At 38.9% G+C, this 18781-nt stretch overlaps 1 protein-coding gene across 3 annotated transcripts in view; it reads left to right on the top strand.

Moving 5' to 3' along the window:
* The window catches only part of DUSP10 (dual specificity phosphatase 10), a 35835-nt gene extending 29224 nt beyond the window's left edge, over window positions 1-6611 (top strand). For all 3 annotated transcript variants that reach the window (XM_026695724.2, XM_087933827.1, XM_087933835.1), the window contains exon 4: window positions 5334-6611. In XM_026695724.2, the coding sequence (XP_026551509.1) occupies window positions 5334-5599 (266 nt within the window). In that variant the 3' untranslated portion in view covers window positions 5600-6611. The remainder of the gene's footprint in view (window positions 1-5333) is intronic.
* Window positions 6612-18781: the final 12170 nt, after the last annotated feature.

Genomic DNA, 18781 nt, shown 5'->3' with positions numbered 1-18781 from the left:
TGCCTTCATAAATTCAATCTTATAGAAATTGGGAAGTTGTAGTCACAATGTTAAAAGAGTAGTGCTTGGTTAAACTGTCAAATTTAGTTCACTGATTATAGCCACAGATTCCCAGGGGTGTTGAAACACATTTATGGAGAATAGAGGTCTCAGTGGCTACATGCAATAGAGTTTTATTACTTCCAAGATGAGCTGGATAAGTGCTTCTTTAGTCTTCCTTTGATTGCACAGGACTGCCTCGTGAAGTTAGCCAGTTTATCCAACAATGCTATGAGAACTGCTTGTCCTTTATTATGGATGCCTTCTGGTGACATTCCCCCAGAATAAGTTCAAGAAAGAAGGATAATTTTACAAAACACAAAGCTTTATGCTATTTGATCTGCACACATCTCTCAAAAGATCTGATCCTGCATAGTAGGATTGCAGGAAGAGGCTGGTGAAAAAATAGGACAGAGCTAAATATGACTAGGAACGATTATGAAAGGAGAGTTGCAGCAAAACTTCCTAACATGCCAAGGATTTTATATATATGTATGTTGTTCAAGGTAACACTTTTCTTTTTATTGTATCTGGCATGATGCATTTTGGCTTTTGGGTATGGACAGAATGTTAAAAGGTACGAACTGCTTTCAGAATTTTTAATAATATTGAGCTAAAATGCTTGCAGCTATATATTATTTTATCTGTGGAAATAGAAACATACATTTTTCCCTAGGTAAATTGAGACAGTGTTTCCCAACTGGTGCCAGATGTGTTAGTCATTAACTTCCTCATCCTTCAGCTAGCATGAACATTGGCCATTCTAGCTGAAGACTATGTCAGTTGAGGCCCTATACACTCATACAGCCACAGGCACAAGATTGGGAAAAATTGATTAAATCCGTCAGCTTGCCTCATTGCTTCCTTGTGAGCTCCAATTTGGGGGCATAAATAGGGAATTCATGAGAATACTAAATAAGCATAGGTTTGAACTTTCTGTAAATATGCCTTTTGTTTGTAGTTATTTTCTCAGAAGACTCTCTGTGGGTCACAGTTCTTGTTTAGCAGCTTAATAGTCCTATTGCTAAATAAAACTAGTCTATTTTCTTTATGCTGGCAACAGGATGAGACTTGCATCAGCTGAAGATTTATTGTGCTTCCAGGCCAAATCCATTCTTCCAGAGCCCATATAGCAAAATAAGAACTTTGGCCTTATCTAACCATCCAAGCCTTGCCCTATTTGCACTGGACCATTACAACATAGCAACTTAAATGTACTGTAACTGTTACAGGGGAAAAGGAAATGAGCAGCAAATTTCTAGCTTTAGGAAACTAAGCATGCCAACAGATTATTTATTGTTTAACTGGCAGATACAGACTTTGAGAGCCATAAAATAGAATTGCCCCTATTTTTTTCTTTAACTAGCATATTCTGTATTGTTTATTGCACTGCCCAACTTGCAAAGGCATACCAGGGTTTAGCTTTGTAATCACAAAAGTTGCCTGTCGTGTGTGTGTGTGTGTGTGTGTGTGTGTGTGTGTGTGTGCCCTCCATCCCACAAAACAATATGACTCTGGGTGGTATACAATAAGGATATTAAAGAATAAACATGTGGTTGATAAATAACAGATCCCACCTCCGCCCTGCTTATCCTCTCCCCCTAGTTGATAATTTGTGTTTTTATAGTGTTTTATTTTTTATTAAATACACGTTTTTGTGTATAACATTGTAAAAAGTGTTACCTCAAGGTGAGATGGACAGCAAACAAATTTAATGATAAATAAATGAATAAAAAAGAGACATTGTTTTAAAAAAGTCTACAAAAATCATAAGGCCCACAAGAGAGTAGATGCTAACTGCCATAATGGAACTACCTCCTATCTTACCAGTCTCCTGGGACTACCAAGCTTGATAGCATAGCCACGTATTGAGAGATTTCCAGAAAATAAGAAAGGCTGGAGATGCCCAAAAGTGCTTTTTCAAGAGGCAACTGGACTTTCTGGTTTTTCTTTGAAGATGTTTCACTTCTCATCCAAGAAGCTTTTCAGATAAAGAAACTTCTTGGATGAGAAACAAAACGTCTTCAAAGAAAAACCAGAAATTCTAGTTGCCTCTTGAAGAAGTATCTTTGGGACAACCATGATCTGGATGACTGAGAATCTCCATTGACATTAAGAATGGAGGTGATCTCACTTTGTGTTGGTGGGGGGAGGGGAATTGTTCCATAAGGCAGATGCCATGGCAGAGAAAGTCTGCCTCCTGGGATCAAGTGTAGTTTCCTAAAGCAGAACTTTCAGCATGCTTCTTCAATCAGATCTAATGAGATGGGCAGATGTAATTTATTAATCCCATTAATTACTACTTGCAGAACAATGGCATTTCCTAATGCCTATCAGTGCTATATTCTGAATTAAGCAAAGCTGGAGACGATCCTGGTCTGCTTTATTTTTTTCCTGTTGTGTTGATAAATTTCTTTAGGATAGATTTAAATAGTGCAAGGAATTGCCATGTTAAATTTATGTGTCTTTTACAAGATATGTGGAGAGTGAAATCTTGCAAAGAAAAGATCCCAGTTGTAAATATTACTATTGCTTCTCTCTTAGAAATGCATTCTATGAGGTAGAATAAAAAGTGTTGTAAGATTTTCCCCATTTCAAATTAACAGGTTTTGAACACAGCCAAAAGGGAGTGCTGATATTTCATTCCAGATGATAATTTCCTGAGAAGATACGATAATATATTCAATCTCAAAAACACCTTTTTTCCCAAATAGCATACAGTATAAATTCCTTTAGATTAGCCTATATAAAACGGCTGAAATAGTAGCAAGCAGAGATTCTTATTTCAGTCATCAAAATATGTGTATGCTGTATGAGGGTAGTGCCCTTCACTGTTGATTTAAGTCTTACATCAACTCTTCTAGACATACTTTGGGATTTCAAGTTTGCTTCTGACACCGATATTAGAATTAGAAAATAATTACAGTGACAAATTGAAAAGAAATAAGTCATGGTTTCAGATTTTGCCCTTGTCTTCTATACTCTTTTAATGTTTAAATAAATTTTCCACACTACTTTGGATGTAAGTCTGGCCATTGCATGATTAAACATTTCAGAGAGTGACCATTTTACCAATGCTTTGCATTGCTGGGCTGTGCATATTCAAGTTTGCAGGGTAGTTTTATTTATTTAATTTATATTGCCGCCTATTCGCCCATGGTGACTCGAGGCGGCTTACACAATGTAAAACCATATTTAAAACAAAAAATAAAAACCAAAAACAATAAAAACTAACAAAAAAATAAAATAAATTAATAAAGTACAATAGAACAAAATTTGGAAAAAAAACAAAAAAACAAAAAACCAACTCCCACCTCCCGCCCCGACGACATCAGATCACACTAGCCATTTGATGGGCTCCATCCCTCTCTGGGTTCCCCAGGGCCGCTGGCAAAACCAGGTCTTCAGTGCCTTTCGGAAGACTGCTAGAGTGGGGGCCATTCTAATCTCTGGGGGAATGATATTCCAGAGAAAGGGAGCCACCACTGAGAAAGTCCTTCTTCTGGGTCCCACCAGGTGTATCATATTTATGCATGTGATTCATATGAAGACCATGAAAATTGTTCTGGACTAGCAGGCTCGAAAGCCTGCAACTCTGATTGGCCCGCGAATAGCAGATCATGATTGGTCACCGCAGACTGATCCGATTGGCTAGTAAACGGGCTGCCGCTCTTGGCAGGGCCAATTGCGGCAGCCTGTTTACTAGCCAATCGGATCAGTCTGCGGTGACCAATCATGACCAAACTCAAATTGCTTTCATTGGCTGCCTAGCCGCAGCCAGCCCTTTATAAGGGGCTGCTGCGGCTGGGATTCTTTGCTCAGATCTGAAGTCACTAATAAAGAGCTGTTGTTATCTGAGTCTTGCCTCCGTTTCTGAACCATCCTCCCAGATCTAACAAAAATAATCAAGAAAGGTGGAGAACTTTTAGTTTTTCAAATGCTGCTGCACTAGTGTTTCTGGCAACATAGCCAGTGATAACATATCCTGAGAAGTGTGTTTCTGCAAGAAATATCTAACCTGAAAGCTCCCAATTCCTTTCTTAAAAGTTGGTTGAATTCTGTCAAGATACAATACATAGGGATATTAGGCCCTGTGAAAAATAGCTAAAACAATCCATGACTTTTCAGTATGCATAACACCTAAATTATGCCTTATCAGCAAGACGCTAATGAACTTTCATGGGAGGTTGTAATAACAGAAATGTTCTGAAACAAGGACTGCTGGAGAGAAGAGAGGCAAATGGATTCTTCTAGGCTATTTTTCCAACAAAGCTTTAGAATTTCTTACTGGGAACAGAGAGAAGCAAAGCACACATTTCTCAAAGGTTTATGAACTTTGGATTGTTTGGATACTTCATAAGCAACAGTGCTGATTCATATAAATGCAATTTCTGTGTTGATTAGACTCTCTGAACAAGAGCAGAGCTATAACCTTGGAGGCTTTCATTGCTGCTCTCCAATTCTTCTCTCTCTACAGCAAAGAAAAAGAGTTCTGTCAAGTTCTTTCCGGGTTTCTTTAACTTCTTGTTTGTTGCTGAAATATTAAATGTTCTTCCTAGCTATCCTTTGAATTTATTTGGCCCTGTATTGATTTGTACATTAGCAAAAACAAATCAAGTAAGGGAAGGGCAGACTGAAACTGAACAATGCCTAATTCTTGTTGCCTGTATAAGAGGATAAGAGACAGGTATCTTGGTCTATATATCAGACGAATGTCCCATTGGGATACCCATATCAAAATAACTTACCTTATGTCAGGCCAGAACTTGAAAATAACATTTAAAGTAACACAGTATTTAAACAAAATGATTCGGTTGAGATCTGCTTATGTGGGATTGATTGGGGTAGATTGCAAGGGCGACTCTGAAATATAATGTTATTATATTTTATCCATATCTTAAATTATTGTACATTATTACAATTTTATTTTGGATTGTATTTTATTACTATTTCATCTTAAATCGTATTTTGTCTAGATTCCATTTTAAATTGTATTTTATCAAGTTCCATTTTAAATAGTATTTTATCAAATTTCATGTTGAATTGCTTTTATTAAATTTTAGTATTAAATTGTTGCTGGAACTTTGCATTTTGATATGGCCCAAGGGCTAATCAATAAAGACATTACTATTGCCCAATTCTTCTTCCTCTTCCCTCTCCTCCTCCTTCCCAATGTGAAATTGGGCCAGTGAAATGTTAAACTATGAATTGCATTATGAAGTTATGTCTTGATTTCTTTCAATGACCTTTTCCCTATTAAAGTCAGTATCTCCCTTTGTTTCTGATCTTTTCAGAGGAAGCTCACCAATGCGGGAAGGGTCTTCTTATCCACTGCCAGGCTGGGGTGTCTCGTTCCGCCACCATTGTCATTGCATACCTTATGAAGCACACAAGGATGACTATGACGGATGCCTATAAGTTTGTCAAAGGCAAGCGACCAATCATTTCTCCCAACCTTAATTTCATGGGGCAGTTATTGGAGTTTGAAGAAGATCTGAACAATGGAGTCACACCACGAATTCTTACGCCAAAGCTGATTGGGGTTGAGACTGTTGTGTGACATCAAAGAACAACAGGACAGGTTCCCCCCTCCCAAACTTTCCACAAACTGGGAAGCATGGGTGATTCTTTTCAGCTTTACTAGGGAAAGCTTTTTTTTTAAAAAAAAAACTTCTTTTTTGAAAGTTGTCACAGATTTTGCGCAGAATGCCATTGCAAATCAATTCTCAGAGGAATGGAGGAAGGAAGAAGGCTTAAAAAGAAACCAGCTTTTAAAAATGGGTGTTTGTGAGAAAAAATCTCCCTGGATATTATTTAGGGTTTTTGTTTTTTGAGGGGATGGGTACCCAGTAATCATCTACTTGTAGAAATTATGACTAAGTAGTCTGTGCAGGTTCATAGACTGAGAACAGCTATATAATTTTTTTAAAAAAATAATGACAGAACCAGCCAAAATAATAGCAAAAAGACTAGATCCACAGGCCTTGAGTTTGCAAGGACTTTACTAAAGAAAGCCCTAATGAAAATGCTTGCTGGTGCAAAGATTATCAGAGCTGCTTAAATTATTTGCAAATCACATCTCACCCTTTTGGCTAGAGAACGTCTTTTTATTTCCTCTGGTGTTTCATCTTCTGGTACTATTTTTTCTATTTGGGTTGTGGGTAGGAGGGGTAGGACATTAAACACCAAGGGACTTGACCATTTTATGCCATATGCCTTTATTGGCTTCTTGTGCAATAACAGTTTTTGGGAATGGAAAGTATTTTTATTTTGAGTGTTCAAACCAATTATTGCAGGCTACCCAGTAATCAAATACTATTTTTTTAAGAAATAGTGCAAAGATTACTGGCTTGATATAGAAGCAGGAATACAACAAAAGCAATTATTCCCCCCTTCCCCTTTTCTGGTTCTAGTAATGGTGCCATAAACCTTGTTACATATGTATATCAGAATGTACAAAGATTAAGAATAAGTTTAAAGTTTATTTAAAATATTTTTTCGCACAAAATTCTGGCGTGTTTCTGTTTATGTAAAGAAAAATATTGATTATAAAATGAAGTGTTTTAGAATTGTGAGTGTGTGTGTGTCCTTTTTATTATTTCCTTCATGAAACCACTTAGCTAGTTTAGCTTGCAACTTGTAACAGTTATAGAAAAGCATGGGGAGCTGGAATGGACTGCATGTATTTTGCCCAGATAACTTATCCAAGATGTATCAGATGGCTCCTATCTCACTTATAGCAGCTTTGTTCAGACTTTCTTGTCCTAGTTCAGACAATCTTGTCCTAGTTTAAAAGTGGTATATTGAAGTAAAATAGAGACTTCTGCCTCTGTACTGCTTTTCAACACTTTCTCAATTCCATATTTCTGGATTGATCTGAGATATCCTCAGATGTATTCACAAAAGAGAAGAAATGAAGCCAGGCGGGAAGGCCTGTACATTCTTGGCTTGATCAAGATGACATCTGACAACTGGTCAGTGTGCCTGCAGCATCAACACACAGAAGTGGAGTTGGACCAGCTTGCGATAGACACAATAATTCACATTAACGCATGTGTGGCCCAGTACATACAGAAAAAAACAAACAAACACAAAAGCCAATGGCATCTATAGGACCTTCAGATAGGGTTTTCATCAAGGGTGTGCACCAGTCTGAAGATGGATCAGGCTGCTGAAGTGCACTTTGTTCTGTTATTTCTTCTCTCTTCATTTTTCCATTGAAAGGTATTTTGCAAGTTTTCAACTTAAGTATTTCTCAGGGATTTCATTTTATTTTTCTGAAGTGAAAATGCAAAGCGGAGAAAAGAAAAGTAATAATGGGAAAAAGTATTGTCATTTCAAATAATGCATAGGTGTAGATGCCCTTGTTTTCTTGCCAGTTTTAAATTCACATGAGTGAATAACTCTCACACTAATAGAATGGGTGCACTGATTCCTAGGGCTACACAAGAGATGGGAGAATCACAAACCAGATAAAAAGTTGGACATTTGCAGAAACTTCAGGTCATTTTTCTTAATTTGGCATCCATTTTAAGTAGTGAAATGGCAACATACAAAGTTGTAATGCAGACATATCCTTCAGTAATTTAATTTCATTTTGCATCATAAGATCTATTTAAATATCAAAAAGAGCCAAAATTCAGTTGTATTTATGTGATTCCTAAATGGGGAACTGTAAAGGCAAAAATAAAATGGAGGTATGTCCATTTTATGTTATGATTCATTCTCAGGAAATCATCTAAATCTTTGTTTGCTTATTATTTTATTATCTACAAATTCAAATTCAAATACAAATTTATTATCTACCCATATTCTGAATAGTAACTATTTGAATCTTCTTGGGGGAAATCCTTTTGACTTCTAGTCCCTTTCACTTTGGAATAATATTATGTTTCTTTTTTTGTCTTGAGGCATGTCAGTTGTGAAATTGAACATTATAAATTCTGTTTTATCACTGACTTTATTCACCCTGCTAGTGTTTCTTAAACAGTTATCTATGAGGCTCCCATTTTATGGCATAATCCTGCTATTGGTTGATGGGAAGTTTTGGCAGAATAAAAGCAGAATAAAGTGTTGTGCAAGTACCATTCAAATGAGTCTTTTTGTGCCTCTTTCATTTCAATTGAATGCACAGAAAACTTGATGATAAGTCGTGCCTTTTGATAAGATTAGTTTGGAAGGAATAGGAAATGTCTGCTGTTTGTGAAATTGATTCATAGAAGCATCATAGTTGCAATGAGTGCTTTTTTAAATTTGGATTTTTAAAAAAGACTATATATATATAATAAAATAAAATAGGTGTGGTAGAAGACGTATGTATGTATGTAACTATGTACTTTTGCCAAACAGAGTTGTTATTAAACATATATATTTTCTCAATATTTGATTCCTTTTATTAAAATAGTTTTCTACAAGAATTGATTATATATTTTGCCTTTTTCTGAACAATGATAGTATCAGGGTTCCAAGTAACAGATCCAAAGCAATCAAAACTCTGAGACTTAGAGTTTTCTCAAAATATGAATTTATTAGGAATATCATATTAGCACAGCTGGAGAAAACCTGACTCTGAAGGACCCAGGATTTCCCCCCACCCAAATCAAAACCCAAGGTCACACGTGCATCACACAGTCCAATCAGATCGCAGTCCCAATTCCAGCTGGCTTTTGTCCATGCCTTCCCAACACCTGGTAGAGTGTCCTTGGCTCCCACAGGAAAGAATTTTATTTTAGCTACACATCCCTCAGTTATCTCTATCTCCCCCTTCATGTTCCCACAGCTTCAAGCGGCCTTGCTGTGGCAGCCTTAAAGATACTCTCAAAATGGCTTCAGGGCTGACAAGTAGTTTTTTCTCTCTCCCAATTTCCTCTTTCTTTCAAAGGGGAATTTCCTCTATAATAAAAGACAAGAATGATCAGGTCCTGATTTGCATGAAAATAGCTGCTTAATGAAAATATAAAGGTAAGTGAATTTGCCTACACTATTTAAATTCTGAAACTCTCCTTGACTAACCCTGTACTTGGTTAATGGAGAAATTTTAGCCAAAGATGATGTTATTAATAATGGAAGACATAACTTTTAAATTTATTAATTTTACCACTTGACAGGTGTTTGTTTCTAATTTCCAATATTCTCAAAGGAGGAAAAATGGATAGGTGATGAAGCAATTTTTGTCTCACTGTCTTGCGTGATAGACTTTTAGATATGGGAGTAACCTGTGATGAAAGGAGGCTAGAAATTTGATGGTGAGAATATGGACCAACCGATTCCTAAATCTCTTGATAGCTTTTTGACACTACTGATTACAATAAACTTTTAGATGCCCAATAAGCAAAACCCTGGAAGTAACAATGGTTCCAGTACTTCATGTCAGGCCATGTTCTGGAAGTAGTGTTAGGGAACTGTTGTTCAATCTATGAATCTCTGGAGCTTCCTCTTATTCTACATGCTGTTCAACATCTACCCGAAACTATTGAGGAAGATCAAAGTTTTGAATTGAGTTATTACCTAATTTTATTACTCCTTACAATCAACTCCAGGAAATGTATTGATAGGAATAATTTAAAGAAAAGCAGGGAAGACAGTATACCTGGAAAATTGTCATGAGAATATCTCTAAAGCATCATCCCAAGCATTTGTAATTAGTGATCTGTGAAAGGAATTTTTTTCTGGGCGATGTTATCTTTACCCACAGGACACCTGAATGCTGGTAGGCAGTCAGGGGAGGCTCCTTTCTTGTCCCTACATGGTTTATTCACTCACAGGAATCAAGCCGCCGACCTCAGTGGTGCACAGGCCCAGTGTCTTACCACACAAGCCATATGGCCCCCCAAACCTTTGGTGTGATAAGATGAAGGAGATGGCTGGTTTAGAAATAGGAAATAAAAATAAAAAAAATCTCAAAATATTTGGACATCTTGTCAATCTTTACTGGTAGAACTTACTCACAAAGTCTTTCTCCAATTCCTTTTGCCATATTTCCATTCACTCTTCTTAAGCCTCAGTGGTAAGAGTTAAACAATAAAATGGAATGACTTCCATTGTTTCTGCAAAGTCATTACATCCAGAATCTAGCATTCCCTAACCTGATTGCTGTTTTCTTGAAGCATCTGATTGATGTCCATGAATTGGAAAAAGGCTACTGGACAAGATTGGTTATTTTGATAAAGCTCTTCCTCGACAAAAACACAGAAGCATGAAAAACAAGCAACTCCAATCATAAATTTCTTCTAATAAAAAATGTACAAAAGAGGCATCCCTTTTCGTGGCAAACCCCCCCCCCCCCCATTTTTTGAAGTTCTTGGTGCAGCACTTCCTAGATTAGATCTTCTTGTTCCCCATAGCAGTCAAAATAACAACTGCAACCTGATCTTAGACTAATAATGCAAGCTCCCCCCAGCCCCAGTTCCTGCTGGGTCTGTTCCCTAAACCTGTCCTCTTTGAAAATGCCTTGGTGTCAGTTAATACATAATCCATTTACCTTCCAAAAGAAGACCCACCACTTTAGTGCTTGTTTCATCATCCTATATTTTTTACATCATCCCTCATTTTACACGAAGCCTTACAAGTAGCTGGGATCTGATAAGCTGTTGTTGAGCTTCTTGCCATCAAAATAGCCCCAGAATAGTCTGAGTGTTGTTTCTAATTGCAACGAATGAGCCGACTGGCCCATTAATCCTTTCCTATCAGCAGGACATAACTTGTCTACCCCAGAATAGCCCTGATCTCAGCAATCCTGCATTCAGCCCTTGGTCTTATGTGTTCATCGTATTTGAAAAAGGCAAGTTTCCATTGCAGACCCAAAGGGCCTGAGCTGGCTTTATGTGAGAGAGGCTGTGCTGTATGCTCCCTGCTGAGATTTCTTGACATTTTGGCATTGAAGTTTATAGTTATTAAAGATATTAAAGTTGTTAGAATACATATCGGGCAACTATACTGTTTGAACTTATGACAATCTCTTGCTGTTTATTGCTGAATAGGAATCTCTTGCTGAATAGGAAGAACAAGTCAGAATTTCTGAGTAGCTTCTATTTAAATATATGGGGATATAACCACCCCAGCATCTGCAATTTTACATAATCATATTGTATTTGTGTTAATTTTTCCAAAATATATTGCTACAGTTACTGGGCTAAGGTTACCTAATGGGAAACTATTCATTTTATGCAGTTCAGGATAAAGTGAAATGCAGAACAAGAACCAGAGGCTGTGTTCACTTATGGCACACAGCTGAGAATGCCCCAAGACATCACTAGATCCCTAGAAGCCTTGAGTGAGGCTCCCACAGAAGTCACCACCCAATTATAAAAGCAAAACATTAAATACATGGCAGAATGGAACATTGCGCCATGACCAACTTGCCACAGCCGGCTCACCATAGCCAAATTGCACAGCCAACTTGCCATGGCTAACTCACTGTGTGTTCTGACCCATGCCCTTTTCCAACAAATCAAACACAATCCAAAGGGAACAGAAACCTTTTAATGCTTCTGCAAAATAATTAGCTGTCATAAGCACAAGCCTTACCAAACTGTGCGAGACTGCCAAAAGATAACAGACAAGAAATAATTTGCAGTACAAGAATCTTCAAATAATAAACTCAGGATACTGGAATGTCCACGAGGCTGGAGTTTCAAAACGTCTTTGCCTTCTGCAAAGAATGTTTGTTTCACAGCTGGCTTTTATCTTCTTGAAGGAAGGGCCATTACCTTACAGCCTTACTTCTGCATCGCCCATGCTGTTGTAGCTGCTCTTTCCTGCGAGCAATCCTGCATGCACATGCACTTGGCACAGGCTCCTCAGGAACCTCCTCGTCACTGCTGCCAGTCCCCACAATTTCTGAAGGCAGCAGTCCACTCCCTAATGATCTTGGACCCTCATCTGAATCCTCGCTCTCCTCCGCCATCCGCACCTGCTTCCAGCTAACCACAACACCATGGGACAACTTGCTGTAGGACAATTCAATAATTCAATTTCATTATTTAAAATAATTTTTAAAATACTTTACTTTTTGTCATTCACATTTCATTTGGTCCCTCCTTTGGCATCCTTTCTTTAATGATTCTATTCCACCATTTTTTCGACATTAGTGTAACTCTTGTCCCATGGCGAGTTGTCCTATGGGGAGTTGTCCTGTGGTGAGTTGTTCCATGGCAAGTTGGCCATGGCAAGTTAGCTGCAGTGAGTTGTCCTAGACCCATACACGGGATTGAACATATTTAGTGATTAAACATACTTAATTATTTCACCTGAATTTGAAATATAAAATAAATTAATGCTATTATTTTCATATATCTGTTTCTGGAATGTAGCCCCATCCAAGGCCTAGAGTGATTCTCTGCTAGGGGCATCTGCAGGAGTAGGGGAGCAGAAAAAAAGATAACAGTCACCTCTGCAAGACTGGAGTCCTGACCCCTTTTTTACATGAATTTACATACATGTAAAAAAGAGGGTAGGGCTTCAGTTGCACAGCTGGGCCTACAGTTCTCACTATTTTGATCCTTTACAGATATTCCTGCCTCCCTTTTGAATGATTGGATTTGCATATTACATTAAATCATAACCAGATAATCTGAACTATGGTTCAAGAAAAATTTGGCTATAGCAATGTATTTATGCTGTTTCATTTTTCTCTGGACTCCAGCTTCGCTTCTGCTTTTATTCTCTTTTATAAAATTGCAAGCATTTTCTTAGTTTGAAATCCTGTTATAAAATAAGCCGAATCTATCACAACAAGAGAATGGCAGATTATTTTCTTTCCACATACTTAAAATCACTTTCCACCCAATTCTGGCCTTCCAAAATACTGGAATGTTGCAGAAGGAATGGAGAATGGGGTGAAAATAATTCCATGCCACTTTTCTCTTTTAGCTTCAGTTATTAGCTTTACTGTTTTGTGGTCAATACTGGAGGTAAGCCAATAAACCGAAACATCAAAATTTAAAATATATAATCAGATTTCATATTCAACTAGTTCACTTTTAAAACTTCATGCTTATTGGTTTAAAAATATTCTGCTTTTAAGCAGACCATTGGTTTTAATTAACCCTGTAGTTTTATTTTCAAATCAAGTTCAAAGAATTTAACAAAAACATGCTAATATCTTTCCAGGAATCCTGAGTGAAGAGACTTTGTCCTCCTCCTGGTGCTCACTCTAGCGACCTCAACTTTAGCCCAGCCTCCTCCAACCTGGTGCTATCCACACAGTAGATTGGATTATAACTCTTCTAATTCCCAGTCAACATGGGATTACTAAAATTCTGTCTTGGAGGGGGATAGGTTAGGAGAGGCTGCTCTAACTGGAAAAGTTAGGAACCAAGCATAGGATTGCCCACAGTTTTGAGCACTAACTGTATATATCACAAAACAGACATAAAGTGCCCTGGATGTGTGCTGTATATGCTAAAGTGTTTATGGCAATCAGTTCCAAAATCTTGCCTCTAATCTGGCTTTTTGACAACATTGCTGCTGTTCTTTGAAGTTGAAAGAAGGGTGATCAAAGCAGGGAAAGCTACTGATTCCAACTGAGATGTAGGTCAGCTCAACCTGAGTGCATTTCCAGTGCATTCAGTATTTCGGTGGCACCTTTATTTAACTCTCTCATCAGCAGGATACGGTGTTCTGCTTGGGAGCGGTGAAAGTACAGACTGTTTTTGCCTGCTAGGATGATAAATACTACATTGTTTTTTCTTCAATACATAAACATCAGGGGACGAAGAGAAGATTTGAAATAAGCTATTGGTCCTGTGGGATATCCCATATGGCAATCGATTTTTAACCTGAGCTGGAATTAGGAGGCCTGTCTTATATGTTGTCATTTGTTTAGTTTAGTTTTAGTTTACTTTATTGTCATTGCACCTCGTACAATGAAATCAAACACCATCTTCAGTGCACATCATGACCATGAAAATAAACACAAACATACTTCCTTCACACATTAAACCAGAAAACCCCGATACCACACCAACACTGCACTATACAGCAGAATTCAAAAGAGCTACTGCCCTGGGATAGAAGCTGTTTTTCAGCCTATTTGTCCTTGTTTTTATTATTCTATACCATCTGCCAGATGGTAATAGTTCAAAAAAGGGTGCCCAGGATGAGATGGATCTTTGAGGATGTTTTGAACTTTCTTAAAGCAGCAGGAGCTATAAAGCTCTTCCAAAGAGAAGAAGAAGAACTTTATTGTCATTGTACAACGAAACTGTGGATACACCCCAGCAACTGTTTGCACTACAATAAAACCAAAGCACTTAAAAATAAAGATAAGAAAAATAGAGTACCCACGTCTCCATTTGCAATTAGAGAGTACAATATCTATGAATATACACAAAATATACATCCAACACTGACTGTGACGCTTTGCCAAATATAATACACAAGAGATGAATTGTTATTATACATCTGAATGGGGTATTGAGATTTCACATATTTTCACATCTTAATAAGGTAGTGATTTTGTGTTTATTTGCGGTTCAGATGGCCCAGAGAAAGAAACTATTTGTTAGTCTAGTGGTGTGGGATTTTATTGACCTAAAGCACCATCCAGATGGCAGCAGGTCAAAAAAATAATTGCCAGGGTGTGAGGGGTCTTCTATAATGGCCTTGATTCTGCTTTGGAAGTGGGACCTAGCTAAGTCTTACAGGGAGGGCAGAGGGCAACCAATGATCTTTTGAGCTGTATTTGTCACCCTCTGTACAATTTTCCTGTCCTCAGCTGTGGAGCCTGCATACCACTCACCCAGACAATATGTCAGAGTACTCTCCACAGAGACTTTATAGAAAATCACCAACAGCTTCTTGTCCAGATTGTTCTTCCTGAGAACCTGCAAGAAGTGCAGCTGCTGCTGAGCCTTCTTCACTATGGCCTTGGTGTTAGGGGACCAGGAGATATCAGCTGATATATGGATGCCAAGGAATCTGATTGTAGGGACAGTTTGCATTTGTTCTCTGTTGATGATGAGTGGGGCATGGTCCTGTCCATGTTTCCTGAAGTCCATAATCAGTTCTTTGGTTTTATGGACAGTGACAGATTGTTCTGTGAACACCAGATAGACAGGTTCTCTACTTCTGCCCTATATGTCATCTCATCCTCTCTGGAGATGAGACTAATCACGGTCGTGTCATCCGCAAACTTTATGATGGTGTTTCGTGTGTGGCTTGGTGAGCAATCAAAGGTGTACAAGGCATATAGCAGGGGGCTCAAGACACAACCCTGGGGGGAACCAGTACTGAGTGTAATAGTGGAAGAAAGGTGAGGGGCAAGTCTAACAGACTGTGGTCTGTTTGACAAAAAGTTCTTAAACCAGGAGCACATGGGGGTGGGGACCTGCAGATTATACAGTTTGGTTACTAGTATATCTGGGATGATAGTGTTAAATGCAGAGCTGTAGTCCACAAAGAGCATCCTCACATAGCTCTGTTTGTTCTCCAGATGACTCAGTGCTCTATGAAGTGTGATGGCCACAGTATCCTCTGTAGATTGGTTTGCTCTATAAGCAAACTGATGTTGATCAAAGAAGAGTGGGAGGCAGTCTCTGATGTTCTGTGAAACTAGTCGCTCAAAAACCTTCATAATGGAGCTTGTTAACACTATGGGCCTATAGTCATTGAGAGTGTTTATATTTATTTTTTTGGGAACAGGGACGATGGTTTCAGCCTTCAGGCATTGTGGGGTGACGGCATGTGTTAAAGATAGATTGAACAGTTCTGTAAGTATTTCTGCCAACTGGTCAGCACACGCTTTAACTACTGCACCAGGAATGCCATCAGGCCCTGCAGCTTTCCTGGGATTTACTGCTCTCAGTGTTTTTCTCACCTCATGCACCTGAAGAGAAAGAGGTGCAGCATCGTGTTCCTTGTGAGGCAGTATGTCCAGGTTCTTGGTGGTCTCAAAGCATGCGAAAAAGCTGTTTAGCTCCTCTGCTAGAGTGCTACTACTCTCACTGTTTGTTGAGCCCTGGCCTTTATAGTTGGTCAGGGCCTGTATCCACATCTGCCATGGGTCACTGTCAGTAAAGTGGCCCTCAACCTTCCTCCTATACATCTCCTTAGCATGTTTGATGCCCCTTCTCAGCTCAGTTCTGGCAGTGCTGTACTGTGAGGTGTCACCTGCTCTGAAAGCCAGGTCATGAGCGCTGATCAGAGTCTGGACTTCGCTGGTCATCCAGGGTTTCCTGTTTGGGAAGGTCCACAGAAGGGACAAGTGGGGAGAGGGCAACCAATGATCTTCTGGGCAATGACATTAACTTTCTGGAGTGCTTTCCTATCTGCTGCTGTGCAGTTGGCAAACCATACAGAGGTGCAGTTTGTTAAAATGCTCTCTATGGTGCAGTGGTAGAAGGTCGCCAGCAGTTTTTCATTCAGTTGTTGTTTTCTGAGAAGTCCCAGGTCATATAATCTCTGCTGGGCCCTTTTGACCAGGGCTGCAATGTGGACACCCCAGGTCAGGTCCTCTTTTAGGGTAACAGGCAGAAACTTAAAACTGGCCACTTGCTCCACTCGGTCTCCATTGATAAGCAAGGGCTGGAAGTCTGATCTGTTCCTTATATAATCCACTATAAGTTGCTTGGTCTTATTGGTGTTGAGGACCAAATTATTGTCTCCACACCATGAAAACAACTGGTCCACCTCATCTCGGTGGCAGACTTATCCCCACCGGAGATAAGTCCCACCACTGTTGTATCATCTGCAAATTTAGCAATAGTATTACTATCGTGAGTGGGAATGCAGTCATGCACATAAAGAGCATAGAGTAAGGGATTCAACACACAATCCTGTGGTGTACCAGTGTTAAGAATAAGGGCTGAAGAGGTATGATTACCTAATCTGACCCTCTGTGCGTGGCCAGACAGAAAATCCATTTTTGACTTTTTGGCTTTTTTGACTTTTGTGTGGTCTGCAAATATCTGGTGGATAAAAAAACCTTGTCACTAACTTGATATGTTTTTTGTGGAGTTCTCTTTTTATCTGCAAATTTTTTATGGGCTTGATGAGCATAATCTAATGCTTTATAGGTAACCAGCCAGGTAAGCTGGAGCTGTGTTATCCATTCATCTAATAACTGAATGTTAGGTTTCTCCTGTGGAAGCTCAGGCATGGTTACAAAGTCTTGTCCCGAAGCCACTTTAAATGGAGTAAACCCAGTACTACTATGTACCGAATTATTATATGCCACCTCAAGTGAATGGCAGTAGGTCAGCCCAATTATCTTGCTGATAATTTATACAACATCTAAGATACTGTTCCAATACTGAGTTAGTTCTCTCATAAGCTCCATTGGTTTGTGGGAGGTGGGTGGTGGGTGAAGCTTAGGCCCTGGGTAGAGCCCAATAACTTCAGGAATTCCTTCCAAAAGTTTGAGGTAAACTGGACACCCCTGTCTGACATTATGCATTCAAGAACCACATGTAACCTGTAGATATGTAAAATAAACAGTTTAGCCAATGTTTTCGCAGATGGGATTTTTGCACAAGGTATGAAATGTACCTGTTTGTAAAACAAATCTATTACAACCCAAATAACTGTATTTCCCCCACTTTCAGGTTATTCTACTATAAAATCCATAGAGATTTCCTTCCATGGAGCAGATGGTCTAGCCACATTTTGTAGTAAGCCTGCTGGTTAACTAGGAGGCCGTTTGGCTGAGGCACAGATAGGACAGCTAGCCACATAAGTCTCAGGGATTTAGCCCTGGGAGATGGGAGCAGCAGGCAAGTAGGCTCTCTGCTTAACTAAGATTAAATTAACCTATTCTAATTATTACCTGCTTTTAAGGCTATTTTTCTATCTTTCTATCATATCTTAGTTTTCAAATTTTTATTTTTATTCTTAAACCCTTTACAGTTTTGAAATTTTTGCAGTGTGATCACTAACCCACTTTTAATTATATTTCAGCTACGGTTTAGCTGTATTTTAAGAAAAAGCCTGAGCTTGGCCTCAGCTATAGGAGGGCCTTGCTGCTGCATCACCCCCTGAGTTGAGAACAAAGGCTTATCTAAAACTAAGGCCCCCAACCAATCTGTAAATGAGCCCATCCTTACAGAACTTTTGGCTCAGCAATGTTTCTTGGTTGCAGAAACTACAGCGAGCATTCAGCTCCAGCTTGATAAAATAATAAGTACTTTAAACTACTTAGTTTCCTGGACTACCAGTTGGAGACCTGGGTTGACCGCTCGGCAGCCTGATGCGGCAGCAGGGTTCTCTCTGCCAAGCCTCAGCAAAAGCACTGGCCAATGTAATCCTACCGATAGTTCGAACTTTACATCTTTTGACGCAAACAGTCACCTGGTCTTACAGTCAAAACAGGTGGCCCTCCTCATTAATCCCATTAATGGCAACTTACCTCACTGGGGTTCAACACAGCTGGCAAGGGGCCATATATTACAGTTATGGGGGCTAAAAGCTGATGATTTGAAGAAGGTTGAACTTTTACCCTCTCCTGAGTACTGCACTAGAGTGCTACTCTGTTTTGACAATTCCAACGCCCCAGAACTATTTTTCAGAAGAGGATCCCTATTAAGATCCTTCAGCATTCTGCCAAGAAGAGTCTTCAAAGATATGTCAATTAAGCCACTCTTGATTAATCGACAATTTGTGAATGGCAGGAGATTTATTGCCCCCAAAAGATCCTCAGCAGCACATATTAATGTGCCAACCTTGAATGTCATCTTGGATACTATATCATGTACTAATTATATACCTATTTCTGTAAAACCTCCAGTTGGCATCCTCTCAGATGGTA

Source organism: Pseudonaja textilis, chromosome 1, assembly GCF_049901715.1.
Source record: "Pseudonaja textilis isolate UNSWEBS1 chromosome 1, rPseTex1.2, whole genome shotgun sequence".
NCBI classification, from domain to species: domain Eukaryota; kingdom Metazoa; phylum Chordata; class Lepidosauria; order Squamata; family Elapidae; genus Pseudonaja; species Pseudonaja textilis.
The sequence above is the reverse complement of the archived record's forward strand: the minus strand, read 5'-3'. Positions and strand labels throughout refer to the sequence as shown.